The 9,752-nt window shown below is 35.9% G+C and overlaps 1 protein-coding gene across 1 annotated transcript; it reads right to left on the bottom strand.

The window, feature by feature from the left end:
• Positions 1-785: 785 nt before the first annotated feature.
• Positions 786-9,752, bottom strand: LOC121519298 (mucin-13-like). Its single transcript, XM_041802178.1, has 4 exons — positions 9,732-9,752; positions 8,901-9,019; positions 3,901-4,230; positions 786-1,323 (listed from the first exon to the last, which is right to left on the bottom strand). Exons 2-4 carry the CDS (start codon positions 8,944-8,946, stop codon positions 1,280-1,282), a joined length of 420 nt encoding a protein of 139 aa, XP_041658112.1. The 5' UTR covers positions 8,947-9,019; positions 9,732-9,752; the 3' UTR covers positions 786-1,279.

Here is a 9,752-nt window from a genome sequence, read left to right as displayed (position 1 = left end):
AACGCAGTAACGTAACAAGTTACTTTTCTCAGCATGTAACACAGTAATCTAACGAGTTAGTTTCAAAAGTAACGCTACCCAACACTGGCAATGTGTATATTAAGTGAGGCTTTTACCACCGGGAGCTTTCTTTTGGTGTTTGAGATACAGTAAAGCAGTAAGGCCGGCCACACACTACAGGTTTTTTAAGACCAATTTTGGGCAAGATTTGCCTCCCCTGACGATCCTGGGGCATATCCCTAGAGGGGCCTCGTCGCAAACAACTGTTTGCCTGAATAATCCTTGAGTGTGGTGTCAACATGATTGTTTTACTGCTCCAAATCATGTCCCAGCCTCTGAAATCCCGAATGGGATTGGGCTACATTTCTTATGTGTGAAAGATGCTATATACAAATAAAGTTGAGTTGGGTTGATCTATGTTTGTTCAATGGCTTACACAGCACCTTGTTAAAAAAAACAAACAAACAAAAAAAAAATTATATATTTATAACATAATTTCTTGAATCTTTAAAGTCTCTACCATGTGTGAGTTTGATTAACAAACATCTTGGAAATAAAGGAGAGGGATGCTATGCAATGGTAAAAAAAAGAAACTAAAAAAAAGAAGAAAAGCATGCGATGAAATTAAGATAAAATAAGTTTATTTATTCAATGTGATAATGCATTTATAAATGTTCTCTTGCAGACAATACAGCATTTAGATTAAAAATTACTCTTAATGACAAGACAAGAAAATAGCATAACAGTATTTAACTTAATTTGCAACACTTAAAAATAATGCCTACATGAGTCCCAAAAACACACCGGAGCTCCACATGCATCAAACACACATATCATAGCCTGCCATCATAAAAAATAAACACCATGAATCTTGTGTATTATTATTAAACTGATACAAAGTTACAATGTTAAAATCCAGTGACATCAGATGAGGATACAATAATTACTTAAAACCAAACACTCATGTAATTTATCTTTATTCATACATTTTTTCCCTTTAAATACATTTATTTATCAAAATATATATATATATAAAAATAATATTGATAAAATAATTTTACATCCCATCATTTTTTATTATATTATTAATTATTTCAGATGTAAAGCCAGACAATAAAATTGCAAAGCAGTGAAATGGACTATCATGTTTTCCTATAGGCTACTAGTTTGTTTTTTATAAGTCAGTCAAGCTAGCAGAGGTTTTCTGATCCCCACTCAGGACTTCTTTTGGGTTTTCAGTTGATAGTGCCATCTTAGTCCATATTAGTCAAAACTGGTCTCAGTTCTTCATTTTGTACTTGTAAAAGCCAAAAATACCAGCACCTGAAAGACAAACAGGTTTTTTTTTAACATTCAACATAACTCTTTGTCTCTTAATATTTCATTGACAGAGCTTTGTGTATATGTTTATTACAGCTTTTTCTCTCTTTAAGGGGCAGCTTGTTTTGCTTTGTTTCTGTTGCATAGATATGAAGTGGCATGCAGTGGTTGAGGAGGCATCAGGCTGGCCAGTGAGTTATAAAACTTGAAGTTTTGCAAGACGGGCTTGCCTGGTGACACTGACTGATGTTGACATTAACATAGCAGCAGGTCAATCCACTGGCTTTGTAAGATTAACACATTTTTAATTGCTCCAGTGAAAGAAATTAGAACGTGCTGGAAACTGACCCCTCCATTTCTTAATATCACTGCTGACTTACATTCTTACAAGCCCATTCATGCCAGGAACTAATGGTTTCATTATTGGAATTATAAAATTAAACCACATGTGCTTGTTCAAAAACAATTATATTTTCACTGTAAGTGTTAGATTAAAAGAAAAAGTTGATTTCATATTGCCATGGAAAATTCAAATGTATTTGATGCAATTAAGTAAAAATTTGTATTATCATTCAATTCAACAGCTATGAGAACATACTTTTCTGGGATTTTAGCCTTTTTTATTGCAACTAAACATAAATATCTCTGTCCACCATACTACTGACTTCATGCTTCTGATGCAAAAATTAAGTTTAAGAATTGTTATAACTTTCTATACATTTCTGCTTATTTTGACTGGCCCTAATTACCTAGTAATCCTATGGTAATAAAAATAATTATCTTGCAATTTCTGAAGAATAAGGTGTAATTACATGGTAATAAGGCATCATTTTGATAAGTAATAACAATTATGGAAGTAGTGACCTAGTAATAAAGAATAATTATCAAATAAATCCTTGTAATTTTGTGGCATTTCTTTGGTAACTTGTTTGTATTTCCCTACCCCTACCCCTAACACTAACCCTCGTAATGACCTCCGCCAAGGAGGTAATGTGATCGGCAGGGTTTTTTAGTTTGTTAGTTTGTTTGTTAGCAACATAACTCAACAAGTTATTGATGGATTTTGATGAAATTTTCCGGAAATGTCAGAAATGGCATAAGGAAGAGCTGATTAGATTTAGGGAGTAATCTGGACCACCGTCTGGATCCAGGAATTTTTTCAATGATTCTTTACTATTGGGAGATAAGGCTTATGGCGGAGGTCTGCACTCTCTGAGTGCTTTTCTAGTTGGTAATTAGATGGCATTTTAAGTTATTTCTTAGAAATAAGGTAATAATTTTCTATATAAGGTGCTTGATAGTTCCCAGGTAATTTCTTTATTTTTGCCCACTAATTTAAAATGAGTCCTTCCTGAATAATTCTCAAGTTATTTTTTGGGTTAGGGTTAAGGGGGTTAGGTTTGGGCTGAAATACCACCTACTTACAAGAGAACTGCCACAAAATTACAGGGAATTACATAAAAATTAACACATTATTACTAGGTAATAATAAGGCTGACTCCTTAATATTCCCATATTCTGAGCTATTACTTGGTAATTACATTAATTACTGTAAAATTACTAGGTAACTGGGTGCACTGGAATAAAGAGTTACCAAATTTTTCATTTTACCAGTTAAGAAATATATGAAAACATAGATTTGATTTAATTGTAATTCATAATTGGTAAGACAAAATTATTGAAAAAAGTAATGATAAGGAGATGTAAATCATCAAAATAAGATGGAATTTGGTCTTTTTTATCTTATATTCATAATTGAGTCCCTCATTAAAGCTATGGCATAGTTATGATTTACATGAGATTGCTTTTTAAACCCAGTGGCAGATTTTTACAAGTATTTTTGCAGTTTTATAAGTCCTACCTCTAAATAAATGTTTCATTTTCTTCTTTTTTAAAAAAATTGTAAAGACCATATTCATATGGTGTAAGTGAGACTATGTAACACCACACAATCCTCTGACCTGATTGCTAAACTTGGACTGTGATCTGTAGGTTTTATGTTGCCTGTCTGGCACTGCTAGCATATTTTGGCAGCTTTTTAAACCTAGCTTTTTCAGTGTACATCTGCTGTTTTTATCACCCATATTTATCTTTTTTTCTTTCTTTTCTTTTTTGGTGCAGAGATCTCAAGTAATGTCAACTAACAAACGCTGTGCAACAAATAAACTTGTGTGTCCCATCACAGACAGAGGGGACAGACCTTCCTGATCGAGCAGGTTGGCTGTTGAAGAACTTTTTTGTCTATCGTGAAATTCCTCTTGAATAATGATTAATCGCTTTCATCTATAGCAGGTGAAGCCTGTATGACCTATTGACTCAAGCAGTTGCTTGACCACTGGAAATCTTCCTGGTTCTCCAGATTAACCTCTCCAGGACTGCCTACCACAGGAGTTAATGAATCTCTTTACGGTTTGATGAAAATTAGCATACTGTTCAGAAAAAGTGAGGCTGTGCCAATATAAAGTGATCTCATGACACTGCAATGCCAGCATCAATTGTCCATTGTGTTCTAGTTGATATATAACAGTGGTAAATGTTATTGAGGAAGCAGAAATAAGAGTGTGCTCATTTTATACTCACCGACACCACCCACTCCAGCGATCGATCCAATAACAATGCCAGCTATGGCGCCATCCGACAGTCCTGACGGGTCGCCCACTCTAGGTGTTGTGATGGTCACGTCGGAAGATCCTGTAGTTGTTTTAGTTGCTGTAGTGGGGGGGACGACAGAGGTTCCTGGTAGTTCTGTTGAGTTGGAGGGGTTCGTGGAGTTCTGGGTGGTGTAGTCAGTTGAGTTCTCAGGAGTGGTGACTTGAACTGGGGTCACAGTGGCATTGGGTCCTTCTGCGGTTGTGGTGATATTTAGTGGCAGTTCAGTCCCGGCGGTTTTCTGGGCTCCACACAAGACCACTTTGTTGGTAAAAACAAAAAGAAATAGAGGAGTGAGGAGTCAAGTGGTAAAAAGTTCAACGTTTCATGCTGTACATGCAGGCTGTAAAGATCCACACACACTAACATTGTCTAGATTGCTTTAGTCTGTGTTAGATTTGATTTTACTCATGGCCGTCCAGAAGGAGGAGAAAGAGTGAGAGTTTTCTGGGGCCACAGGGGTAAAACTTCACCTGTGATAACCATATACTTACATATAGTATTTCAAAATGTCAACCCCCTTTTATAGACCTTTTTTGTTTTTTTAGATAGTGAAAATTACAAATGTGGCCCTGTAAATAGAGGAACCCTACATTCCAAACAAAAAAATAATGACAAGAAAAGAGAGTAGTAGTCTCTTTTCTCATAATTCAACCTCATTTCCATCTCTTAAGCCAGCACAAGAGTCCTCTCTGTTCTGTCACTCACTGAGGTTTACATCTCTTCAGTTTTCATCAAAAAACATCCTGATGCAGTAGAATCTGAGAGGCAGAGCTTAATCTGATGATGCACACATATATATGGACCTCCAGCTGACATGTCTTTGTTTAGAGAGGAGGACAGTGGATAGAGTTGGAATCAGGGATAAAAGATTGGGGAAAGGAGCCGCAGGCCGGATGTTAACCTGGGCCGCCAGCGTACATGGGGCACAACTTAACCACCTCATTATAATGTTCTGTTTTTAAAACACAATAAAATCCTTTGTGCAAGAGTTACGCCCCATAAATCATCTCGCCCCACCTCCTGTGCTATTCAGTGATAAAGATAAAGTTAGAAGTCACAGTTTAAGAACTGTTTTATTTTATGACTTGGAACACTAGTAAAGACTGTAAAGATAATCATCTTTACAGTGACCAATAGCCACATTAGAATAGCTCAACACTGATAATACCCAACCCTCTCAGCAAACAAATTTATTACCTTTATCTATAAACGTGAACCTCTGGTCACCAACCATCAAAATATAGAATATTACCTTCAAGATCACTTTTTTTTTCCTTCAGTCACCCCTTAGTATAGGGCTTAATTGTTAAGAAAAACTTTATTTTCTGTTTCAGACATGGAAACTATAATTAAATACACTGAGTTACATTTTTTTTTTTAAATAAGTTCCTCAATAACAAAAATCAAATTTAAGAACCAAATTAAATGTCTTTGGCTTGTTTGGTGTTAGCCTAACTTGACTAGACTGACATGATGATAAACAAATGAAAATTTTATTAAAGAAACTTCTGGGTCATTATTTGATCACTGAAACTCAGAATCATGTCCAGTGTTCCTCTACCCCGGGGGTTCTCAACCTTTTCAGCCTGAGACCCCCAGAATAAAGGTGCCAGAGACCAGGAACCCCCACTGTACCTGAAGGTGGTTGAACAGCATGCACACTCAAGAATAGTCATGTGCAGACAAGGCTGCTCAAGAGAGGGGATAAGTAAGATATCCATATTTATATTTAACCAGTATAATAACTACTCTTATCAAATATCTTTTTATTCATTTGTGCTGTAGTATGTAGCCTTCTAGAAAAAAGTAAATCCCTTTTCTTAAAAAACAAGAGATTGGAAATGTGGTAAATTGGGATTTTAAATGAGCAAAAGACATGGCAAGGATTTGGAAAAAAGTGGCAAAAAAATGGGTTAAAGTGGCAAAAGCGGGCATAAAATTAGCTAAAAGGGGATAAAAAGGTTGCTGGCATCAGAAAAAGTGGCAAAAATGGGTGGAAAATTTGGTGAAATGGGATTTAAAGTAAGAAAAAGTGGTTCAAACTGGTAAAAAGGGCTTCCTGAGGCAGAAATGGGCGTAAAAGGGGGTTTATAGAAGCAATAATGGGTCAACAGAGGCAACAACAGAATCGGCAAAGACAGGCTGAAGAAAGTGGTGGAAAGGGCGTAAAACTGACCAAGAAGGGGTTTAGAGTGGCATAAGTGTGTTAAAATTGGCAAAGTTGGTGGGAAAAGTGATGAAAATTGGTTAAAATGTGGCAAAAATGGGTCCACACTGTGCAGAAATTGAAAATGAATTAAAATGTATTAAAAAATAGTAATAAAATCAGCTGGGAAAAAACAAAAACATTTGAAAATATTTCTGGAGACCCCCTTTAAGTGTCTCGTGATCCCCAAAGTGGTCCCGACCCCAAGGTTGGGACCAATGCTCTACCCTACCCTCCTCCATGCGCTAATGATTAATTCCCTCCTCTATTTTATGGCACAGTGCACAAACATCTCATATCAGGGCAATACTTCTTTGAAGGAGCTCTCCCTTTCACCTGTACTCATATTTTCTGACAGCCTTATAATTAATCATAATAACATACACGTGCCTCCTTTGTCTAAAAATGTTTGACTTGTCTTGACCCACTGATGCTATTTCAAATATTCTGGAAGAAATTATTATTCTTGAATTCAGCAAATAATCAGATCAACTTTCTGGTTTTTAGTTGGGTTCTACCAGCTTTGAGTGAGATTAAATGTAGCCTAATTTGGAAAAAAAAATCTCATGGAGAGGTTAACTTTCCACTAACATTTAAATCACTGTCAGGCTAAAGCCTGTCACACCCATCAAGATTTTCTAAATCTTAACTGTTTGTTGTATTGTTGAAAAACCCGACACAAATAATGAGTTTTAACAGTTTTGTTAGGATGTGGTATGCAATGAGGTGACCAACATAAACCACCACATACTAACACATTTGTTCTCTAACAACCAGTCTCCACTCTCAGGTCAAACAGGACTTTAGAGTAAACAACATTCTGGCTGTGAGCTACATCCATTATGGTAGCAGTTTCAGTCCAGCTCCTCTCTTTATCAGATTGATTGTAGTATATTTTACAGGACATGTTGTATAAACTCTCATGTTGGTTGCTGCAAATCAACAAATTGGTTCTCTATTTCTGACATCCCTCTAACTCTTTGCTTTATGTTGACTGTCATTGCCATGGCTGTGTTTGTTGTGCTTTCTTCCTCAGTCAGCTTGCTTCCTGATTGGTTATTGCTCCGTTTCATGCAACAATCCCACTCATGCCTGGCTAACTGTCCTCGGTGTTCCTCTCACATGACAGGGTAATAAGTTGGCATTTTACCAAGTTTCAGTTCAGAAATAGGTTTATATTAAGGAAGTATTAACCTAGAAAAAAAATTTATTATCAAGTAATTACTTGTAGTATTATGGTAATTCTCCAGTAAGTAGGTAGTATTTCACTCTTACCCTAACCTCCTAACTCTAACCCCAAAAAATGACTTGAAAAATTATTCAGGAAGGACTCGCTTTAATTTAGTGAGCCAACATAGAAAAATTACCTGGGATTTATCAAGCAACTTCTATAAAAATTATCATCTTATTTCTAATAAATTACTCAGTAACCACCTAGTTACCAGAGAATTGCCACAATATGCAAAGGGAAAGGATAAGGGTTTGGGGGTTAGGGTTAGGTTGAATTACTACTTAATTACTACCACAGTATTAGAAGGGTTAGGGTTTGAGGATTAGAGTCAAGGTAAAATCCCACCTATTTACCAGAGAGTTACCAAAATATACTAGGGTTAAGGGGTTAGGATTAAGTTAAATTACCACAGAATTACCAGAGAATTCCCACAATATTAGAGGGGTTGGGGTTAAATGTTTAGGGATTAACATCAAATTTCACATACAAGAGAATTACCACATTATTACGAAGGTCTAACTTCGAGGGAACTAACACAATAGCACAAGGGTAAGGGTCAGAGGGTTGGGAGTTAGAGTTAGGTAAGTTAAATTACCACCAAATTACCAGAGAATTGCCAAAATATATCAGGGTAAGGGTTAGAGGGTTGGAGTTAGGGTATAATACCAACTTCCTACTAGAGAATTGCCAAAATATATCAGGGTAAGGGTTAGAGGGTTGGAGTTAGGGTATAATACCGACTTCCTACTAGAGAATTGCCAAAATATATCAGGGTAAGGGTTAGAGAGTTAGGGTTAGGGTATAATACCACCTATCTACCAGAAAGTTGCCAGAGTATACTAGGGTTAGGGTCACGGTTCATGGTTAGGTTAAATTACCACAGAATTACCAGAGAATTGTCACAATATTAGAGGGGTTAGGGTTAAATGGTTAGGGCTTAACATCAAATTTCACAAACTAACCAGAGAATTACCACATTATTATGGAGATTAGGGTTAAGGTAAGGGTAAATTACCAACTAACTCTTGGAGAACTGCCACAATAATACAGAGGTTAGGGTTAGAGAGTTGGGAGTTAGGGTTAGGGTATAATATCACCAAATTACTTGAGAACTGCCACAGTATTATGAGGGTTAGGATAAGGTTTGGGTCATTCACCACATAATTCTTGGAGAATTGCCACAGTATTAGGGTTAGAGTTAGGGTGAAAGGTTTAAGGTTAGGATAAAATACAACCCAGTTACTAGAGAATGGCTCTATATTACAGGGAATTACTTGATGATTAAAACATTATTACTAGGTGAATACTTCCTCAATATCACCCAATATTTACTTATAGGGCCCATTGAAATTAAGTGCTACCAGTTATGTGATTATTTCATTATTAAACAATAGAGCTACTTGTGACAACAGACCACGAACAAAAAGCTGATTTAGACAATAGCTATTTTTTCTTTAGTTACTGTACAGAAGAGATGAACATTTTTCTTACCTGTCCCAAGGAGGCAGAGAGTAACTGGAAGAAGATTCACGTGCATTTTTGCAGAGTTTTGGCAAAAACGGGGAATAAATAAGTGTCTCACAAAGATGTATGAAATGTTGACTTTGACACTGAAAGATTAGAAAAAAAAAAAAAAACACACACACACACAGACCATGTTAATATCTTTGAGTATACATGTAACATGAGCTTTATATGAGACACCAGCCTTTATCTTATTTCACTGGGTCACAAACAGGAAATGTATTCCCATCAAAGCCTGTAAAGATTATAGCTGTCCTACATTATTCACTTCTGGATCACTTTATTACAGGGAAAATAAAGTCATGTGTCACGTTTACCACTCTTGAATATCAGTGATTTAACTTTTAAACCCCACTTGACCCAGAAAAAGCATCATTAACAAGTTTCAGAATATAAGATGTCCAAGCATTATATATAAGAAGTGAAAAATCTGTTTAAATTAACTAGATATGTTTAAAAACAGATGAAAATTTGGTTCTTATTCACTGGTGTGGATAATCTTTACCGTCATGTCTCTATTAAGATGAGCTTGACATTTGTGATGAATATCTTGAATTACTAAAAGATTTAACCTTCATGATTATATTCAGCAGTCTTACAAGAGAGGAAAAATAACAGCCCAACTGAAATTACATCCCTTTGATATTTTACATTTTAAGATTAAAACTGCTACATTTTTTAAAACTGGTACAAATATACTCACATTTCTTGTTGTTGAACCTCTGCTGCTTTTAATTTGAAATTTTCAATTCTTTTCTAAAAGATCTGAGAAGAATCCGTGAGAGCACTGTCACTCACCTGTGAGGCTGCCAATAATGA

The sequence above is a fragment of the Cheilinus undulatus genome, linkage group 12 (genome assembly GCF_018320785.1).
Source record: "Cheilinus undulatus linkage group 12, ASM1832078v1, whole genome shotgun sequence".
NCBI classification, from domain to species: domain Eukaryota; kingdom Metazoa; phylum Chordata; class Actinopteri; order Labriformes; family Labridae; genus Cheilinus; species Cheilinus undulatus.
The sequence above is the reverse complement of the archived record's forward strand: the minus strand, read 5'-3'. Positions and strand labels throughout refer to the sequence as shown.

Coding starts and splice junctions, on each gene's coding strand:
- LOC121519298 (XM_041802178.1), bottom strand. CDS start 8,946: ATGCACGTGAATCTTCTTCCAGTTACTCTCTGCCTCCTTGGGACAG. Junction 4,231..8,900: donor TCTCTGCCTCCTTGGGACAG/GTAAGAAAAATG, acceptor TTACCAACAAAG/TGGTCTTGTGTGGAGCCCAG. Junction 1,324..3,900: donor CGCTGGAGTGGGTGGTGTCG/GTGAGTATAAAA, acceptor TTTGTCTTTCAG/GTGCTGGTATTTTTGGCTTT.